Source organism: Microtus oregoni, unplaced genomic scaffold (genome assembly GCF_018167655.1).
Source record: "Microtus oregoni isolate MIOR12 unplaced genomic scaffold, Mior012 000027F_ref0000203, whole genome shotgun sequence".
Taxonomy (NCBI): domain Eukaryota; kingdom Metazoa; phylum Chordata; class Mammalia; order Rodentia; family Cricetidae; genus Microtus; species Microtus oregoni.
The window spans coordinates 12,525,124-12,547,782 of record NW_024543086.1 but is presented as its reverse complement, the minus strand read 5'-3'; the positions used below and the strand labels follow the sequence as shown (position 1 = coordinate 12,547,782).

General features: G+C 42.0%; 1 protein-coding gene across 2 annotated transcripts in view; it reads right to left on the bottom strand.

The window, feature by feature from the left end:
- Positions 1-22,659, bottom strand: part of Rars1 (arginyl-tRNA synthetase 1) — a 28,081-nt gene that overhangs the window by 2,075 nt on the left and 3,347 nt on the right. For both annotated transcript variants that reach the window (XM_041676627.1, XM_041676629.1), the window contains exons 3-12: positions 19,101-19,292; positions 17,180-17,288; positions 16,393-16,493; positions 15,917-16,038; positions 14,137-14,257; positions 11,654-11,783; positions 9,246-9,350; positions 5,237-5,415; positions 4,086-4,195; positions 2,905-3,010 (exon numbers count right to left, since the gene is read on the bottom strand). In XM_041676627.1, coding sequence (XP_041532561.1) covers positions 2,905-3,010; positions 4,086-4,195; positions 5,237-5,415; positions 9,246-9,350; positions 11,654-11,783; positions 14,137-14,257; positions 15,917-16,038; positions 16,393-16,493; positions 17,180-17,288; positions 19,101-19,292 — 1,275 coding nt within the window. The remainder of the gene's footprint in view (positions 1-2,904; positions 3,011-4,085; positions 4,196-5,236; positions 5,416-9,245; positions 9,351-11,653; positions 11,784-14,136; positions 14,258-15,916; positions 16,039-16,392; positions 16,494-17,179; positions 17,289-19,100; positions 19,293-22,659) is intronic.

The window sequence follows — 22,659 nt, the reverse complement described above, 5'->3', positions numbered from 1 at the left end:
GCTGTAATCCTCTTGCCTCCCACAGTTACAGCTAATGTCCCACCATGACTGACAGATTCTAAGAAAAATCTACATCAAGGAAGGAATAACTGAAATGCTGGTAGAGTTCTGAGACAGAATCATCCTATGTAGCTCAGGCCAGCCTTGAAATCAAGGTCCTCAGGCTCCTGAATGTTAGACTTACAGATGTAGGCTCCCACACCCAGCCTGAGATGTCTTTACCTCTGCTGCATAATCACAAGCTGAGTCCAGGTTACCCAAACAGCCCTCCTTTCCATTTCCATAAGGAAAGTGCCTACTGACATGTATGCCTTTATTTGGTTTACTTAGGAACAGACTTCAAAGACTTAGAAAGTGAAATGTTTTAAAACTAAAACCTTCCAATTGCTTCTAACTCTGCCTAACAGATGACTATTACTTCTCAATGGTTGGTCTATGATCAGATTTTAATCAAGTATTTTATATGGCAAGCTTATTCAAAAGAATCCCCTTTCTTGTACCAATAAGAGCCTAATAAAGTTGAGTTCAATTCCCAGCAACCTCATGGTAGCTCACAACCACGCATAATGAGATCTGGTGCCCTCTTCTGGCCTGCAGGGATATATGCAGGCAGGACACTATACATAATGCCTATCTTAAGAATTTTGATGTGTCTTTAACTCTTAATAGAATATTCTTGTTTGTTGCTGAACTCTCATCAAAAAAATCTGAACCAAGTCTTCATATTTCTTAATCAATGGAAGTAAATTTGCAGACCTTAATAACAATTTGGGGGCTGCAGAGATGGGTCAGTGGGAGAGATGGGTCAGTGGTTAAGAGCATTAACCAAAGGTCCCGAGTTCAATTCCCAGCAACCACATGGTGGCTCACAACCATCTGTAATGAGGTCTGGTGCCCTCTTCTGGCTTGCAGGCATACACACAGACAGACACATAATAAATAAAAAAAAATTAAAAATAACAATATGGTATATTCTTCTACATTAAAACCCATGGAACTGCAGTTCAGCTGGTGCTTGTCTAGTGCACAGAGGGCCCTGGGTTTCATCACTATAGCACTGTATAAACTGGGAGTGGTGGCACAGGACTATTGAGGATCAGGAGTTTGTCGCCAGCCTAGGTCACATAAAAGGCTACCTCATAGTTTTGCTTTGTTTCTTTAGTCTATGCTCTTATTATGTAAATTAGGCTGGCTTCCAACCTGTGCTTTGCTGCCTCAGCCTCCTGAGCAAGTGCTGGGGATTATAGGCCTATGCATGGATACTTCGCTAAAAATATTAATACTTCTGTTCACATATTGAGCAAGATCCTGACTTCTTTAACAGCCTATGCTCATACACACTGAGTTCACAGCCTGTTTGGGCTACAGAGCAGGCTTCTGCTTCAGAAGACAAGCTATGCGTGGGATGCCTGCTTTACAGTGACATTAGCTACAGCTGCAAGAAAGACTATGTAGCTGTCACTGTCCCATTGCTCTTACACTATACAAACAAGCTAGTATATAACTCAAACACAATTCATTTGTATGATGAGTCATGCCTGTAACCTTCAGAGTTCAAGGCCTGTCTAGGTTACAGTGAGCCCCACCTCACCTTCCCCAGCAAACAAAACCCTGAAATACACACACTATGTGTGTGGAGAAGGATCTCACCATTGCCTAGATGGGTTTTGAACTCCTACACCAACTCTATTACTTCCACCTCCTGAGCATTGGTATTACAGGTGTACATATCACATCTCGCTTTGCTTACTGTTTTATCCACCATTATCGCATCCTAAATTCTTCTGTGTTCATCCAATCTAAAGTTTCACAGTAAACAACAAATGTTTAAGTTGGACAACACAATAAAGACCTATCTAAAGAGACAAGTCTCATGACACCTAGAGGGGCAACCCAGACATTCAAACTGCAAGAACACTGTAAGACACCAGAGTCACACTGCAGACGCACACGAACCTCATGTCAGAGCAGCATTCTACATCATAAGACTCATGCCAGAGCCTTCCACACTGTACTTAATTTCAATGCAGTTGTGGGATGCAAAATGCTAACCACTATAATAAACATGTTTCTGCTAACATAAGATCAGTTGTGTCAGTGAAGTTAGGAATGCAGACATTGCTAGCTTACAAAATTCCCAAAGACACAGAGCTAGCTGCCTCAAGTCTGCCCCTCAGCATTGCCTTCACACCTACACTCAAGAGCCCTGCACCGCCTTGTGCAGAACCTCCGACAGAATTCACATTCTACAGGGGCTCAACCTAATTATCTGAAACCACTTACAAGAGTCACAAAAACAAGCCTAAGGATGATTACATGAAGAAGTAAAAGGGTGGCTGTGGCAGTTTATGGTCAGCGTCAGTTCGTGTTAACAAAACTACAAATGCAAAGGTCTTCAGAGACGCAAGGGCTTGCCTACCACGCCAAAACTGACACTGATGAATGAAACCAAAAGACACCGTATGTTATAGATTATGACAAAAGGTCCATTGTAGCTAGAGGAGCATACACCAATAAAGCCAGTGCTTGGGAAACAGGCTGAACATGAGGTTTAGGGTGAATCTTGGCTAACAAGGGAGAACCTGTTGCAAAACCTCAACAAACCCACACTACTGTCTGGAGAGCAAAGGAGGAGGAAGTGGTGGAGAGAGGGCCTGAAAAACTGAGTGCTGGACATTACTTTATAAATGGATCTTGATAAGGTCTTGAACACTGTGAGATAGTCTTAATACATAGCATGAAAACATACACACCTATAATCCAGTGTTTGGGAGGCAGGAGCAGGAACACCAGGAGTTGGCTATATGAGACCTCATCTCACAAGTCACACGGCTTCTGTACTTTCATAAAAGCAGAGCCACACGCGACATTACACAAAGGGGGACCTAAGAACTCCTGTCCTACCTTGTCTCTCTCCTTCTCCTTTAACTTGTCCATGGACCGTTTCAGTCCTTCTTCTAGCAGGTCCACAAGGCGCACAGTTTCACCTGAACGTGTTTTAAACTTCTTCCTAAAAGACATTTAAAGTCCTGTAAAAAATTCTGAATTAGACTGTTCAATTTAAAAAATCCTTGAAAGCGAAGGTTTGAGGGGTCCAGTCACATACGGCGACCTATGCCAAGGTAACACAGCCATAGTCCAGCGGCTACCAGGGATGAGCACCAAAAAAACCAGTTTTCCAGTGTCTCTCAACTCAACATATTTTTGTTTTTAAGCCCCTGGAACTCTATCCTTGCTACATTTTAACAGTGAAATAAAGAATAGCATCCACAGGGCTGGAGTCCCCTCACATTGATGGCACTGGCTACTCTTCCAGAGCTCGGTTCCTAGCACTCGTGTGGGCAGCACACAACTAACCACCTGTAGCCACAGCTCCACCCTACTCTGGACTTCCCAGGTACCTGAACGTACAAAACAAAAAGCCTAATAAACTCACTTTCCTAGAATCCAAGATGCTGTTTAAATGTTTTGCCCTTTCAAAAAAATAACTAAATCAAAAAATCCACTGCACTTGCACTACACTGGACTAACAATAAAATCCTACCTGACAGGAAGAAAGCCCACCACATTAAGTTCAAGTTGGTAAATACCGAATATAAACATCCCATTATATTTACCTTTTGTCTCAAAGACTGAACAGAACAGAGGGAGATGATGGGGAAACAGAAAAAGTGAAAGCATGAACACCATTAATTTAGAACTGATAAGCTTCATACTTTGTACAAAAATGAAAGGAGTGAATCTTAAATTCAACTGGACTCTCAATAACTCACACTTTCTCAATATTGTAACCAAAGGTAAATGCACCAAGGGCTTTGAGTATGCTGCCAAGCATGCTGTGTGAAATGGGCACAGTCTAGATGGGGATGTGCGAAGGCGGTCCAGTGCTCTTTCCACAGCATACGCATCCTTAGGCTGCATCCTCTGCAAGCGCTAACTCACAGGAGAAGCGGCTTTGCTGAGTTTCCACGACAGTGTAGTAGACGCTCAATTTCTCAGTGCTACTGGGGACTCAGGAACAGGAAGCCTTTTCTGAAGCTCTGGGGACCGGAGCCATCATTGCCAGCTCCTGCCTGTCCACTTACTTGTCTTCTCCTAGCACCACGCCAAATCCAACATGTGCCACTTGAGTTACTTTCGGGTCATACCAGCCAATCATTTGAGCAGCAGCAAAAATTGTCTGGAAATGTACAGCCTGCGAAGAGCAGAAGCAGACAGTGCTTGTTAGTTTTCTAATACTAATTAAAAAAGACACAACTGAGCTGGTCAGTAGTGGCGCACGCCTTTAATACCAGCACTCGGGAGGCGGAGGCAGAGGCCAGCCTGATTTACAAGAGCTAGTTTCAGGACAGGGTGCTCAGAGATCACATGACAGTCTCATTAGGCAAACATCATTGTAAAGTTCTACTCTCCAGATGTGATCACCAAAACAAACAAACAAGCAAGCAAGACTACAACGACATTTTCTACACTCAGGTCTTAAAAGAGGCCAGGCAGTTGATGCCTGCCTGTGATCTCAGTGCCTCAGAGCTGGAGAATCGGGACTTAAGGGCATATTCAGCTGTGCAGCCAGTGTTGAGACCAACAAGACTCATAAAACAAAACATGTTTAAAGAGCAATGCGGAGAGTGGGGATACCGCTCAGTGTCCTAGCACTCGCTACCACATACAGAGCACAGGCTCTGATCCTCACCACAGCAAAGACAAAGTGACTAAGGACAAATTCACAAAATGGTTTCTTCCTACTAAATCTTAAGTTTTCATCCAGAAAGGTAGGATTTCAAATTTGAGGACAAATGGGTTACTTGAGACTTTATCCCACAACAAAAGTCACATGGCTTTTCCATGAAGTAAAATTTCTATGTGTCTATATGTTAAAATTAATTTTAAGTAAAAGCAGAGTCACAATGCCACATTAACAAAGGGGAAACCTATGGCTTTTTGTAATAACCAAAAATAAAATATTACACAGAAGGACCTGTTTGCAAAAACAAAACCAAATATTAGGCTGCACCACCATCACCCTGTGTAGCCATGGCTGTCCTGAATTTCGAATCTACCTGCCTCTGCCTCCCCAGGCTAGGAATAATCTGTATGTTCAGAAAGTAGCTACAAAGCATGCTCCAACCCATTTCTTTCTCCAGTGATGCACCAGTGTTCCAAACTGTACGTTTCTAGTAAATTTTAAAAAATTTTTAAGTGTCAAATGCAAGCAGGCCCGGCAAATTCAACTTACTTGTCCATTGTCCACCACATAGATAAGCTTATCTGCTTTCTCCTCAAATAGTCTCTGTTTGATAGCAGCTAGGTCAGATGTATCATAAGTAAAGCCACCATCTGACTTCACTATGGTTAACGGTATGGAACACCCAGGCACAAAGACAATTTTTCTGCCATCATCCACTTGTACAAATCCTAGCAAAAAAGGAGAAAAAAAAACCACATAAAAATAAAATTAAAAAAGCCTTCGTCATTGATGTGGGAATCTCCTCTGTTATGTGAATGTTTTATTACCATTGGTTAATAAAGAAGCTTCTTTGGCCTATGGCAGGGCAGAATATAGCAAAGTGGGAAATCCAAGCAGAGATAAGGGAGGAAAGAAGGTGGAGTCAGGGAGATGCCACGTAGCAAGAGGTAAACCACAAGCCTTGTGGTAAAATATAAAATAACAGAAATAGGCTAATTCAAGATATAAGAGTTAGTTGATAAGAAGCCTGAGCTAATAGGCCAAACAATGTTGTAATTAATATAGTTTCTGTGTGATTATTCGGGTCTGGGTGGCTGGGAATGAAAAAGCAGTCTCTGTCTACACATTACCAAAGCTAGAAGAGCCCTCCTGAAACCAGAACCCTAGTTTATTCTAGGACCACCATAAATACTTGGCCATTATATGAACATTGTAATTTTAAAAAGTAAGCTTCTATTTTTGTGTGTGTCAGAAAATGAGGGTGTGAGTGTGGAGGTCAGAAGACACCTTCTGGGAACTGGTACCCTCCTCCTCCTCCTGTGTGGGTCTCAGGACACCAGGCTTGGGCAGCAATTCCTCTCTACCTGCAGAACTCTCTCACCAGCCCTGAGTATTTTAAAAGGCGATGATAGAGCTGAGGAATGAATGATTACTCCCACATGATCTACTGCCGAGACTGATGTCAGGGCTCTGCACCCACAGCACACCTGGTCAAACTCTGCCACCACACCCTGTGGAAGCATGCACTCAGCAGACAAAATATGAACATATGTGCTTTCTTTTCTGGGTGGAATCATGACCTTCCTCTGGATATGTTCGAACACAGCAAGATTTGGAATCTAGAATATGGAGCAGGAAGAAATAAAACTGTGTACAGTTATATAAAAAAGCAATGTTCTCAGACCCAAGAAAAGACAGGAATAGGAATGAACTTTCTAACAGCTATATTTGATTTATGTCATTTATAATATTGAGTCCCAAATTTATTGTTTATAGTAGCTACAGTCACTATGCAGATTATGTTACGGTACTACTTACAGTTTAGGAAACAGACTCATAGGTAGGGTTAAAACTACAGTCCATGAAGGAAGACTGCCTGTGTGTAAATATTAGGTTCGTTGCTTTTGGGCCCTGACTTCTCTGTGCTGATCAGGCTGAGCACAGAACTAGGAGTTATGTATGACAGCCTATCTAGGGCTGGAGAGACAGCTTAGTGATTAAGAGCACTGCCTGCTCTTCTAGAGGGCCTGAGTTCAATTCCCAGCAACCACATGGTGGCTCACAACCATCTGTAATGAGATCTGGCCTTCAGGTCTACACACAGCCAACAGAACACTGTGCACATAATAAATAAGTAAATCTTAAAAAAAAAAAAAAGACAGCATATCTAAGACCCTCTGTTCAATCTTTAGTTCCACAATGCCAACAAAACCCCACGAATATTGTTTTATTATCTTCAAAGTGTGGTTCCAAGTCTCCACTTCTACATTCAGGCTTCAGGGCTGAAGGATTGAAGGATGGCTCAGTGGTTAAGTTAAGAACACTTGTTCTCTTGCAGAAGACTGACCTGGGCTCAGTAACTTACAGTCACAGGACAGACAACTCACAACTGACTCTAACCCTAGTTCCAGGGAATCTGATGCCCTCTTCTGGCCTCCATGGGTGTGCACATAGTGTGCACTCTCGCTCACAATCACGTGCAGGTAAACACACTCATGAATATAAAATAAAGCTATATACATTTTTTATTTATCAAGACAGGGTTTTTCTGTGTAGCCCTGGATGTCCTGGAACTCAGAGATCTGCTTGTCTCCCAAGTGCTGGGATTAAAGGTCAGCACCACTATGCCTGGCAAAATATATAAGCCTTTAAAGAAAAGATCATGAACCATGGTAAATTTGAGACCAGACTGGAGTATGCAGTGAAACCCTGTCACAAAACTCCGAAATCATGGGGCAAACTTTTGCACAGAATTCCAGTTAAAAAACGGAGAGGGAATGATAACATACGACCAAAGTCACAGTCATCAACAGCTATTGAAACTACAGGGCAAAGTGTGACAGATGTACAGTTGACCCAGAGTGAGTCAGTCACAGTATCTAAACCAAGACAACTAGACATTGCTTGTATTCTTGAAAGAAAAAGCAAACCAGACTGAATGAATCCTCTTTAAAAATAAAGGCAGATGCTGGGTGGTGGTGCGCATGCCTTTAAGCTCAGGCAGAGAGAGGAGGTTCTGAGTTCAAGGCCAGCCTGATCTACCGAACGAGTTCCTGGACAGCCAGGACTGTTACACAGAGAAATAGAGGCAGAGGCAGGCGGATCTCTGTGAGTTCGAGGCCAGCCTGGTCTACAGAGCTAGTTCCGGGACCGGCACCAAAGCTACAGAGAAACCCTGTCTCGAAAAACCAAAAAAAAAAAAAAAAAAAAAAAGAGAAATACTATCTCAAAAAACAATAAAACTCAGATAGAACCAAGTATTGTGGTTCATGCCTGTAATCCCAGCATTTAGGAAGCTGAGGCAAGAGAATCATTAAGTTGAGGCCAGCCTGGTGTACAAAGTGAGACTGTTATGACAACAGGATGAATTCTATAAGCCCTCTTTCTTTAACAATAAAAGAAATACATCCAGGCATAGTACTGCAATGCCTGCAATCCCAGTACTCTGGAGGCAGAAAGGGGAGGAGTGCCACAAATTTGAGGTCAGCGCGGTCTATAAAGCAAGTTCCAGACAAGCCAGGGTTCCTTACAAAGCAAGAAAAAAAAGTACACAGGAAAAGGAGGGCTACTATGTATTAACAGACCACAAATAAATGTACTATTCAGACTCTGAGAAAAAACCCTATGATTAAAAAATTATAAAGCTGGACATAGTTCAAACATACATTTGGGAAGCTGAGGTAGTGAATTCTAAGCCAGCTTGTGGATTCAGAGAGACCCTGCATTTGAATATCAAATTAAAATAAGTCCCATTGGGACATCTGAATTGCCTACTGAATGGCATTAAGACATTATTGCCGTGCGGTGGTGGCGCATGCCTTTAATCTCTGCACTCGGGAGGCAGAGGCAGGTGGACCTCTGTGAGTTCGAGGCCAGCCTGGTCTACAAGAGCTAGTTCCAGGACAAGCTTCAAAGCTACAGAGAAAGCTTGTCTTGAAAAACCAAAAACAAACAAACCAACAAACAAACAAAAAACCCCCAAAAACCCAACAACAACAACAGCAACAACAAAAAACCATTCTTGCCCAGACTGATGCACAGCAGCACAAGCTTGCCTAGCATGCACACGTCTTTGGGGTCCATCAGATTGGGGACGAGAAATTATTACCAAACATAAAGGTTTACACTTGTCATCTCAGCATGGGGAGACAGAGGCAGAACAATTTTTGAGTTCAAGGTCACCTTATTTAATTTGAAGCCTCCATCACACACAGAGAAGAAAATTTAGGGAGATAACGACACCAGAGTTTTAGGAGGAGTAGACACAAAGCGGTAGACGGAATGGTGTAAAAGTGTGTGGGTAGAACAGGGTGTGGTCTAGCTTTACTATTTATAACTTGACATTGTGTTTGTCTTCAGTAATCATAAATTTCATTCTGTTTTTGTCTGCTTGCAAGTTCCAGTGATAATGAAGGACCCAGGATCGATACCCAGCACCCACAATGGTTAGCAACCATCCACAGCTCCAGTACTAAAAAATCTGGCTGCTCTCATCTGACCTTTGCTCATATACATGCACACAAAATAAATCTAAAATGTAAAAGGATGTAATGCCTACCTTTATCTTCAAATTCCTTTACAATATCATTCATCCTATCTTGATAGAAGGATTCTCCTCTCTCTATTAAAGTGATGTCCAATGCATCATAGATCTTCTGAAACTCTAGAAAATATCAATATAGTAAGTGAATACACATTTAAGCAAAGGGGGGAAAACCCACACCATTTAGAAAGCTTTATAACTGGATGTAACACAAACAGAAATTAGTAACACTGAATATGTACAACACAGAAGAGTATATGTGTGCCACCACTGGGGAAGAGAACATGGTGCCATATATGAAAACACTAGGCCGTAGATACAGCTCAGAGGCTCAGCACGGGCTTAGCCAGCAGGAGACCCTGGGTTTGATATGTAGCAGCCAGCCCCTCACCCAAAACATCATTACTAATTTTTTTTTTTTCTGTCTACCTATAAGAAAAACACCCTTTCTAAAAATTTAAGTGAGGGTTACAGGTGCAGCATTTATGGGGCTCTGGTTCAATCTTCAGAACCAAATAAAGAAGCGTGCTTAAACATGCCCATGATCCTAGCCCAGATAAAGGGAGAAAGAAGACCAGAGCAGCTATTTTGAAGACAGGCTGGACTATATGAGAACACTTCTCTAAATAGATAAGAACTCAAATATGGTATTCTGGATTTCCAGCCCAACTAAGGAAATCTAGTAGAGGGATGTTTCAGGCCAGGAATTCAAGATTATCTTTGACAAACCAGGAAGACCCTATTTCAAAATCAACCTGGACACAGTAGAATACTCTCATAATTCTAGCATTAAGCAGGAGGACGGTGAGCTCAAGGTGAGCTTAGGCTATACAGAAAATACCTACTCAGAAGCAAAAGACAACAATAGTATATATTTAAAAAAGAAAAACCAGGCTACACATAGTAGCGCATGCCTTTAATCCCAGCACTCAGGAGGTAGAGGCAGGCTGATTACTGTGAGTTCAAGGCCAACCTGGTAGTGAGTTCCAGGACAGTCAGGGTTATGCAAAGAGAAGACCTCAAAACAAACATCACCTAGCTGGTGATGAAAACATTTATTCATCTTTCTGTTTGGTACCCCTGACTAGTTGGTAAAGAAAACATTTATTCAGTTTTCTGTTTGGTATTCTGACTTGTTTCTCATTTATCAACGACACAGCATTTCCTAAGTGCAACACTTTCATACCTTAAAATCTAGGTTACAAAGCAATCATCAATAATCTTTACAAAAGGCCTGATGGCGATATTCATTCATTTACCACTCAAAGTGGTCTTTTAAATTGATTTTGCGAAACCAAACATGGTGGCAAATGCCTGCAATCTAAAGTACACGAGAGGCAGAGGTGCTGTGAATTCAAAGCCAGCCTGGGATTGAACTAAGACAAAGACATAGACAACCTTGTCTCAAAGACTGGCATTTGATTTTGATCTTTGGAACCCATGTGATGGAGAAGCCTTGTTAGCCAATCATCTTTAAGAGGTGGGTTCAAGTTAAGGCGCCCCACCCCATGATTTCTTTGGGGCACAGCTGAGCTTGGACTTCTCATTCCTGTTTCATGAGTTTTCCCCTTATAATAAATAAAAATATAATTGTTTTATCCTTTAGCTAGCCTGGTTATTTCCTGAATCAAGCTAGTTTCTACACCCATGTAAAAACCTGGATGTATGGGCTGAGATGGCTTAGCAACTAAGAGTATATATTGCTTTTGTAGGACCTAAGCTCAGTTCCCAACACCCATGTCAGTAGATTCACAATGACCTGTACCCCAGTTCCCAGGGATCCAACACCTTCCTGTGGTTACTACAGCCACCAACACTAATGGGCACAAACACATCCATAATTTAAAATAAATTGTATGCTGGGAATGGTGGCATATACTTTTAATTCCAGCATTCTGGAGGAAGATGGGTCTCTGAGTTTGAGGTCAGCGGGTGTATACAGTAAATTCTTAGATGTGATGGTATGCATCTATAATCCCAGTATCCTACAATGAGATGGATTTGGATTTGTTTTTCAGGGTTTCTCTGTGTAACTGCCTTGGATGTCCTGGAACTCACTTGTAGACCAAACTGGCCTGGAATACAGAGATCTACCTGACTCTGCCTCCCAAGTGCACCACCACCACCTGGCTTGCTACAATGATATAGGATAATTGAGGACATGATAGCCTGGAGCATAGCATGAAGCACAGCAGAAACAATACAATAAATCCTGCCCCTATAAAGAATAAGGAAAACAGATTCCCCAAAGTAGCCCTTGTCCTCTGATTGTCAGGTGGGCTATGTGTCAAAGCACACACCCGAATTCACACAATTAATTCAGAGAAGTATATAGGAGGTTTGAAGAAACAGGCAAACAAGCAAAAACACACAAAGACCCCAATTACAAAAACCTAATATCAACCCTGAATAAAAACACTCACCTGCACGGGAGACATCACAGATGAGGTTCCAGGCCTTTATGAAATCTGGGTTTTTACTCTGCAGTGAAACAACACATTGATAGGCTCGCTTCTTAAATTCCTCCTCAGTATCAAACCTCTTCTTAGATTCCTGTTAAGAGATTTGTAAGATCCAATCATGTTGCTCAAGATAAAGAATGTACTCATTTCTGTACATACGCACCAAAAGAAATAGACAGCTGAGAATATAAGTGCTCTACACCAAAGACAAGAAGAATACGAGTTCCTAAAAACAAATACGAAAACCAAAATAAACCAGAGTGGCCAAGTGTGGTGGAGCACTTTTAATCCTAGCACTAAGGGGTTCGAGGCAGGTGGACCTCTATGCAGTAGGTTCCAGAGAGGTAGGGACACAGTTGTTCTCTAAAACAAAACACCCAAGCCAACCAACAGAAAAGCACATCCTGCAAGGAGTTCAAGAATTGGCAACAGCTGAACTGGGAAGATGCCCTAACCTCGAGAGAACAATAGTTCCATCTCCAAAATCTAAGTACAGCTGTGCCGTCTTGACAGCCACCTATAATTCTGGCAGGGATTGGTGTGTGTATGTGTGTGTGTGTGTGGGGGGGGGTAGCTAGACTAGACAGAACTCAAGAGATCCCGATCTTACTAAAAAGTGATCAAGAAAGATACCAGATGTTAACTCAAGCCCACACACACTCAAGTGTGCATGACAAATAGCCTACCTTTTTTTAACAATGAAATTATTTTTTTCTTAAATATACAAAACTCAGCTGAGCATGTGGCTCCTGCTTTGTAACCCTAACATTCAAGAGGCAGCCAGAACACCAACTTTACAGGCCAGTCTAGTCTCAAACTGTCTCAAAATCAAACCCACATGTTTCATTTTTATTTTGGTAGCACAGCTTTCTCATTTTAGGGTATGCTTCCTAGTGTTTCTCTGCAAATTGTTCAAGAACAACTGGGGCTGCTAAGCTGGTTTAGTTCTAAAGGTGCTTGCTGCCCAGCCTAAGTACGTGAATTCAATTCCCAGGACCCACATGGTAGGAGAAAACTGACTCTCCTGAGCTGTCTTTTGGCATCAGTGCTCACTCTAGGCATTCAAACAAAACAAAACAAAAAACAAAAACAAACTAAGAAACACTGGAAAACTGATTCATTACCAAATCAGTAAATTTTAGTAATGTACTGCAAAATCATTTATATTAGCAAATCTGTTTCACTATATCCAAAAGCAATTTAACATGATTAGTTATTTTTAAATTTTTACTAGAAAACATCAAAACTCAAGTGTTTGCTTTTTAATCCATTAGTCTAATTCTTGGTTCATTTATCACAAGAAAAATGATTTTGAAAATACAAGACTGTATGTACAATACTGCTTTGTGAGAAAGAGTCACTGAAAACTTTCAGTAGATGAATAAAAACTGCAGTGTGCCAATTCAGAACGCTGACCAAAGTCACCACACAATTAAGATAGGGCTGGACTCACTGTTACAGCTGAGGTTAATTTTGAACTCTAGATCCTCCTGTTCCCACCTCCCGGTGCGGAGATTACAGGCATTTGCCCCCACACCCAGGCATATGTTTGTCTTTTAAAAACTACTCTGGAAGATGGCACAGTGGATCAAGGTGCTTGGCTGATGAGTCAGACAGAGTTCAAGCCTAGGACCCACAGGGTGAGAACTGATTCTTACAGGGTGTGCCTGGACCTCCACACACTGACAGTGATGTACAACCTACCCTAAGATACAAGTACAATAAAATCAAAATACTCAAAAACACTACCACCACTTGGTTTCAGCCAGGTGTATAGTCAAGCTCCGGAGAGGCTGAGGCAGGAAAATGCCATGAGGCTAAGGGAGTGAGGGAGTCAGGTCCCTGGAAGAACAGCTGAGCCATCTCTCTAGCCTATCAAATTTAATATAGATCAATAAACAAAACAAAGACACACAATGGGGTGTAGGGCAGCTATTTCTATGATTACACCCAAAAGTAAATGGATGTTAGTGTGGTTGTTTCTAAGCACAGAAGTTATCTATGAGTGAAAAATGAATTCGGGTTTTCAAGTAAGTGAACTTCATGAATCAGCTTTTACCTTCACCCAGGCAATGCAGCGTTACCAAGTATGTGGTACCACTGTATGTGGAAAGTATTATTGGTAAGCATTTGTCTTTTCTTTAGAAATTATATGTGTGTTCCTGTGTGGGGGTTGTGCACCTGAGGGCAGTGCCACTGGAAGCCACAGAAGGCACCAGGTGCCTACAGCTAGAGTCACAGAAGCAATTCTGAGCCACCTGCTGTGGGTGTTGGGAACAGATCTCAGGTCTAAACACGAAACCATCTCTCCAGCCCCATCTCTTAAATAACATTTGACCAGGTTCCACCTTATTCTTTTCAGTATACAGTAACTTCCACTATGGTTCTGAACTTCCTTTGGGAAAAGGGTAGCAGACATACAATTATACAACAATCGTGCAAACCTTATAAAAGGCCTGAAGATCCCCAATAGGAGGTGAAACCGTCAGATAATCTGGAAACTGATCCTGTAGGTGAGCGATGAGCATGCCAAACTGGGTCCCCCAGTCTCCTACATGGTTTATCCTAATACCAACCAGAAAACAAGAAGTTAAAAAACCAAAAAAAAAAAAAAAAAAAAAAAAAACCAACCTAGCAATTAAATGAAACGTATACTCCATCAGACGTCATGACATCTAAGTGTCAATCTGCCACTCTAGTAAGAGTTGTTTGCGTAGCTGTTTCTTCAGTGGGGTTGCTAACTGCCAGCTCGTGGAACTAGGAACAGCTGAATAGGGTGAGAATTAGGATTTACTGATTTATAACTAATGGGCTATAAACTGCGTATTATGTAGCTAGCTAGAACATTACAGCCAAGGCTAGTCACTGCCACTTAAGGAGGCAACCAACTCTCATAAGTTGCTTGCTGACCTTTTTAGGTATCATTCCCCCAAAAAGAAATGTGTAATAAAAGAAAAAAAGGAAGAAAATGTAACTTCTAATTAATTACTGTAGGGGACTTAAAATAAATGGCTCCAAAATGCCAAAAGGTAACATCCTTCCATTTCTGCCTTTAGCAACTGCTCAATCACGTTTCCTTACTCACCTGCTTCTTTTAGCGCCAGAGCAATCTTTGGGATCACATGGTTCTAGTTAGAACAGAATCCCAGTTATACCATGGCCTACAGCGCTCAATACATAGACTTCTGGACCACCAGGAGGTGAGCTCTTGTTATGTATGAGGCACTCAAGAAGTATCTGGGAAGGCTGGAGAGATGGCTCGGCAGTTAAGAGCACCCACTGCTCTTGCAGGGGACCTGATTTGGTTCCCAGCTGCCTTTTTCTATAGTGCCAGGTAAATACAATGCCCTCTTCTGGCCTCTATGGGTTCTGCATGCACAAGGTATACAAACTAATGCAGGGACATAGACATAATTTTTTTTAAATAATTTATTCTTATAATTTTATATGTATTTGTGTTCTGCCTGTGTATATCTGTATGAGAGTATCAGATCTTGGAGTTGCAGACAGTGGTGAGCTGCCATGTGGGTGCTAGGAATTGAACCCAGGTCCTCTGGAAGAGCAGTCAGTGCTCTTAATCATTTAATCATTGAGCCATCTCTCCAGGCTCACATAAATTTTAAATAAATAAATAATAAAATCAGTGGAATGAATGAATGCATATACCCTTGGTTCCATAGGAAGTCTACAAAAAGGATGTACAAAGTTCAGACACGGGATAGGGACCAGGATATTTATAAGATTAAGATGTGTTTTTATTTATGTATATGATATTGAGTCTGTATATACGCAGGCAAGCCCCCTGAAAGCCAGGAAAAAACATTGGTTCCCTGGCGCAGGAGTTACAGGCAATTGTGAGCCACATGATGTGGACATTAGGAACTGAGCTTGGGTTCTCAGAAAGAGGAATGTCTCTCAGAAAGAGCTGTCTCCCCTGCTTAAAAGATTACTTGGTGGGCTGGAGTGATGGCTCAGAGGTTAAGATCACTGACTGTTCTTCCAAAGGTCCTGAGTTCAATTCCCAGCAACCACATGGTGGCTCACAACCATCTGCAATGAGATCTGATGCCCTCTTTGGCTTGCAGTTGTACATGCAGACAGAATACTGTATACTTAATAAATAATAAAGAAAACATTAAAAAAAATCATTACTTGGCAAGTGAGTACAAAACAGAATTGAGCTTTTAAGGCTGGGTGTCAAAGATACTTAGCAAGAGAACACACCTTAGCACATCATATCCAGCAAATTCAAAGAGCCGGCTTGTACTTTCACCTATGATAGTCGACCTGAGGTGGCCAACATGCATCTCTTTAGCTATGTTAGGAGACGAAAAGTCAATGACAACCTGAAACAGAAACAAGATTTTAAAAGGGGGCACAAGTATTTTATCATGCTACCATCTAAAATTAAGTCTTAACTATTATTCTAGATTCTAATTCATGCATATTTGATTATCTGTGGCTCTAATTGCATATTAACTGATAAAGAATCCAATTAACTTATACAAATTACTATTCAACAATACTGTATTCAGCAATAGTTGCATTAAGTTCCAGTTATAAATCTTAAATGCCTATGGAATGAGACTAAAAAATTATAAAACACCAGAAACCTACTTCCCAATTACACTCATGATCTCAATATAAAGTGACGGCATTCGCCAAGCAAGTCTAAAATACCGAAGGATTAGCACACATACCTTCTTTCTCTCTCCAAGAACAGGCAGTTGAACTCCATTTATTAGGAGACTGGTCAACTGTTCTGACACAAAATCCTTCCTCAGGTGGACATTAATGAAACCTAAAAGAGTAGTAAAAAATGATCAGTCTTCCATTTTGGACGACTGTGTACTCTGAAGGGTTTTCTCCATTTCACTTATGCTGGCTCCAGAAAGAGCTGTGGCAAAACTCTTCGGAGTCTAACAGCAGTCAAGACAATCACCCAAGCCCTGAAAACACCCGTCTCGGCATCTACTTCCAACCATCACCCCTTGTCCCCTCCAAACTGCTGCATATTACACCAGCCCATCCACGTTCACAAATGGTTGGCTCATCTGAGCAAACAGAAAAGGCCCTTCTGCTGCAGGTTAAGCCGTTCCCTAGCCCTTTGCTGAGGAAAACTTGACTCAGTGGAAGGCAAAGTAACCCAACCAAGACAGTTACCAAAATGGTAGCTCTTAATTTATAATCCAGGTTATTTTAACCAGCTGGCTCACAACATATTAAATGCCTGGGACGGCCTGTACGTATCATGCTGCCTCCTGAGTAGATGTGATCACAGGCATGTGCTACCATGCCTGGCAACTTTTTTTTTTTTTTAAATTTTGGTGGCCACACTAAGGTAAAGCTCAAAGATCTTGTTATACATGTTAGGAAAGCACTTTACTACTGACTTACATCCCCAGACCCAGCGTTCAAACTTTAACCCTTTTCAAAGCTCAAAAAGCACTCATCAATACAGTAATTAAGAAAGCTAGCATATCATACCAGGACCCGCAATTTCAACTTTGTCAATATAGTCATTGTTCGGCAGGTGTTTGGTAATGTTTTCTGCAATTTCTCTAGGGTTTACTTTCTGCTCCTTTGCTTTGAGCATCTACAACACAATGTGAGACAATTCATTAGCACCAGGGAGCAAGTTCCTAGGGAATGTGCTGACCAAGCATGAGCTATATTTGTAAAACACTCAGGAAGCAGAAGCAAAGCCCAACCACCTGTGAATGGATAAACTAGAGCATCACCAGTGCCCAGAGGAACCAACATACCCAAACCATACGTCTGAACTAAAGCCAGCTCCCTGCCTCCCACCTCTTAAAGACACAACAAAGTCTAGAGTCACAAAGCCTGAGCCAGCAAATCTACACCCCTTTTCTTTCTTTCTTTCTTTCTTTCTTTCTTTCTTTCTTTCTTTCGTTTTTCGAGACAGGGTTGTTTGTCTGTAGTTTTGGAGCCTGTCCTGGAACCAGCTCTTGGTAGAGCGGACTGGCCTCGAACTCAGAGAGATCTGTCTGCCTCTGCCTCCCAAGTGCTGGCATTAAAAGCACACACCATCATTTACACTCTTAATTCCAAGTCATGAAACTGTCCACTATTGGTGTGGGAGGTCCTTCTGTCTATGTGTTACTTGCATTGGTTAATGAATAAAGAAACTGCCTTGGCCTGATTGGGCAAAACTTAGGAAGGCAGGGAAAACTGACTGAATGCTGGGAGGAAGAAGGCGGAGTGAGGGGATGCTATGGATCCACCACCGGAGATAGACATGCTGGACCTTTGCTGGTAGGCCACAACCTTATGGTGATACACAGATTAATGGAGATGGGTTAAATTAATTTGTAAGAGTTAGCCAATAAGAAGTTAGAGCTAATACGCCATGCAGTGATACAGTTTCTGTGTGATTATTTTGGTTCTGGGTGGCCGGGACAGACAAGCAGCTCCTTCCCTTGCAACACACTATTCAAAGCAGCACTTTTGGGCTGGGAATGTGGCTGAGTGGTGGTGACTCTCTGGGTTGGAAGCCCAGCATCAAAAAGAAAGTTAGAAAAAGCTCACAGTAGTATTAGAGAAAAGTCTGCTCAAGAGCAAACCCTTTCCAACCAACACAGAAAGTGAAGGAAACAGACACAGGTCATGTGTAGTTAGATAATGTAGCTACTGCAAATAAAGAATTCCTCAGCTTAAAAATGAATGTGGCCGTTCGGAGCAGCACACGCCAGAAATCCCAGTACCTGAGGACTGAGGCAAAGAGATCTGGCAAAGTGACCGTGTCTCAAGAAACCAAAACAGAAAAGGAAACCAGGTGGTGGTGGCACACAACTTTATTCCCAGCACTTGGGAGGCAGAGGCAGGTGGATCTCTGTGAGCTCGAGGCCAGCCTGGTCTACAAAGCAAGTTCCAGGACAGCCAAAGCTACAAAGAGAAAATCTGCCTCAAAAACCAAAACAAACAAAAAGAAAAACAGTCTATAAAGTCTGCTTTTAAACATCCTAGCTCTAACAAGTAATTGATGGTGGTGATCTTCAGTCATATGCTCCTTTAAAAACAAACAAACAAACAAAAAACCCAGGGTCATCTGTGAAACCTAGACTGCCCTTTACTTGCAGCAAGTCTCCTGCCCCAGCCCCTGGAGTGCTGAGATCACAGGCATCTGTCACCATGCCCAGCAATAATGTGCTAACTTTATTTCACTTTCCAAATGTCATTAGCCACACACACACACCAATCCAGAACACAGCAAGAAACACCAAAACAATACAAATATGGCTCTCTCTGAGCTACACCCTGGTCCCATGTGGAAGTGTCCCTTTTCTTGAAGATAAAAGAGTTTACTGTTATTTATGTTCATAGGCATGATGATGATATATAAGAGAATCAAGTCAACCAAAGCCAGGCAAAACAAATGATACTTCACCTGAGAAATACCCATTGCGCTATTGCACTGATAGTCTCCAAACTTGGGCTGCTGACTCGGGGTTACGACCAGAGGAGGGTTGTCCAGGTCTGGATACGCAGCCTTAATGGCATAGCCAAAGACATCCTGCAGGCAGCTATTGATGTTAATCATATTTTTAGTTGGTCTTCTTTTCCTTTCTGACTGAAGACTCTGCAGGCAAAGAACAGCAGTGTCTTAATGAGGTAGTATAACATCACACAAAACTCCAAATACGTTGAGAAAAGCCAGGATGGGAATGCTCAGACTGGAAGAGGGTTCTAAGAAATTTCATGAGAATCAAAGCTGTCCAATCTGTATGCCTTAACAAAACACAAACAATAAAAAGCAGTGATCGAATATAGAAGAGAAGCTGGGCAGTGATGGCACACGCCTTTAATCCCAGCACTTGGGAGGCAGAGACAGGCAGATCTCTGTGAATCTGAGGCCAGCCTGGTCTACAAGAGCCAGTTCCAGGACAGGTTCCGAAGCTATAAAGAAACCCTGTCTCAAAAAACCAAAACCCAAACCAAACAACAAAAAAGAATATAGAAGAGAAGTGAGGCCCAGCATCAGAAGGCAGAGACAGGCAGGCCTCTGTGAGTCGAGGCAAAGCTGGTCTACACAGTGAGTTCCAGGACAGCCAGGGCTCTGCAGAGAGACTCTTGCCCAAAGAAAAAGAAAACAGAAGTGAGTCATAAGCTGCCTCACCCCAACACTGGAAGGGAAAACTCAATGGGCAAAACAACTGCCAGATCTCCAGAAACAGCCTCTCAGGACAAGAGAGGAGCCAGAGCGACAGCTTTGCCCACTATAAATAACCCCTGGGTCAAGTCCTATTTGTTCTTTCTCAACAACTTTTAAGTGGGGCATATTCATTTAAGATAGACTATAATTACTCCTATCATCACTCATTACACAGCCACAGAATTGTCTACAAGGAGACAGCTGAATGCAGAGAAGTACTTCGTCCACAGTGCGATCCGGTATGCCCACATCACACCTGCCATATAAGATGTTATCAAAACAGATGACAGAACAGACTCCAGAAAGTCAAAGGCCAGCTTGAGCTACCTACTAATCACCAGGCCAACTAGGGCTACACAATGAAACCTCATCTCAAAAAAGGGAAAAGGGCAGGCTGTGACCTGTCAGCAGAGCACTGGCCTAGCAGAGGCCTGGATTCGACCTCTAGAGCCCTCTCCACAGGAGCAGGTAAACATGCTTTCCGTGGAGCATGACGAAAACGCTTCTAAGATGTGAACCTAGGGCCTCAAGTGTTCTACCACTGAGCCACTCATAGTCCAACTATAACTTACAGTACTCAGCCAGGCGGTGGTGGCGCACACCTTTAATCCCAGCACCTGGGAGGCAGAGGCAGGTAGATCTGTGAGTTCATGGCCAGCTTGGACTACAGAGCGAGTTCCAGGACAGGTTCCATGGCTGAGAAACCTTTTCTTGAAAAAAAAAAAAAAAAAAATCAAAGCGAGGCCCAGAAGATCACATCTAAAATCCCAGCAGTTAGGAGGTAGAGACAGGAGGAGCAGTCAGCTTGGGCTACATAGTAATAACCTGTCTCAAAATAACAACGGAAACACTAACAGTGTAAATATTAGTGGCAACAGTAGGATATAAATAGTGCTAAATTCTGTACGATGTGTTTTGTTTGCATGCTTTTCTTTTTACTTTACATATCAAAAGTTATTGCTACTATCATTACTGTCACAAGGACTAGTGATTGACAGATTACAAAGCAGGTAGTCAGGAATTGAGAGGTCAAGTTTACCCTCCCCATGACTGCTACCAAATGAAAAATTTCATACAGGCACTATCTTTTTCTTTCTTTTTGAGAAAGGGTCACTTTGTAGCCCAGGCTAGCTTCAAACTTGAAACAATCTTCCTCCTTCAATCTACCAAGTTATATCCCCCCCCCCCCCCCCCCGGGTTTCTATTTGTAGCTCTGATTGTCCAGGAACTCTTTGTTGACCAGGTTATGGTCTGATTGTCTCTTTCTCCACAGTGATAGGATTAAACTCGTGAAAAAAAACACACCTGGCAATGTTGTATTCTTAAAATCATCAAAAAGTCTTTTGATAAATAGGGTGGTGGCGGCACACAACTTTAATCCCAGCACTAGGGAGGCAGAGGCAGGTGGATCTCTGTGAGTTCCAGGAAAGCCAGTACTAGGACTGCACAGAGGAATTTTGCTAAGATGTTAGGTCAAACACTGAAAAGGGGAAGGAATGACTGATTATTAAAGGGCTCACAGTGGCCTGAGATAAACTGCAATTGTGTTCTGCACTCGCAACACCCCAATCTCTTCCCAAAAGTCTAATCGGTCAATCAGCCTTGAAGAAGGCTCAATCTAAGGTGTGGGTCTTTCTGGGAACATTTGTTCTCAATAGTATAATTCCATCCATGTTTACAAAAACACTGATAACATACAGAGGCAAAATAACTTTGTAAAAATAAAGCTTGTACTTTGGCTGACATCTTCCATACTAGAAAATTAAAACTATTAACTCAGGAAACAAATAAACAAGAGCTGGTTTAAGGCTTTTCCCCTCTTCAGTTCGTTGTAACAGAGTCAGGCTACTGAAGCTGGCTTAGAAATCCTGATCCTCCAACCTCAAGTGCTGGGATAAAGATATCAGCTCCCAAACTAGACCAACTTTAAGTTTTTACGAATACTCTTAGGTTCCCAAAATCAGTAATGCTAACTTTTTTTAAACTGTAAAGATATTGGTATGTATCTTTTGTATTAAGCATTTACACATAAACATAAAATCCACTGTACTTGATCTCATCCAAATTAATATGTATGTATAATCAATTTTAAACACTTTCACTTTCTCCTCCCTGCTCCTCCTGCCTCCACTACTACCAAGTGCTGGAATTATGGGCATGCACCACCACACCCAATTTTATCTGGTGCCAGGGACTGAATCCAGGGCCTTGACCTGTACTAAGCAATCTAGCAGTGAGCTTCATAGCACTTTTTTGGTTTTGAGACAGGGTCTTGTTCCATAGCCCTAGAACTCCTGCCCTTGCCTTTCACAAGAGAGCATCACAGAGGTGAGCCAGCACATCAAGATCATCTTCCTTGCTGGCCATGGTGCCATACGCCTTTAATTCCAGCTCTTGGGAGGCTGGAAGCAGGAGGATTGCCACAAGTCTGAGGGAGATAGGCTGCACACCACATACGAGGACAGTCAGGACTATATAAGGCCAAGACCCCAAATCAAATAAAACCAAAAGAAACACATCTTAGTACAATCACCTTTTACTGTAGCTTGATTGTATGCATTTTGTAAAACCTCATGTTATGCAAATTAGTAAAAAACGCTCTTGAGAAAATTAAGATTATGAGATTTCTGAAAGTCTATGGGATTCTCTAATAGGAGTACTATCATACTATAGCAATCTTAAAACTGCCAGTGTGAAAAGCTTTCTGTGAATACCTAATTAATAAGTACTATGCAGCCAGACTCTGGAGGTGGAGGCAGAGAGGCAGGTGGATGTATATGAGTTCAAGACCAGC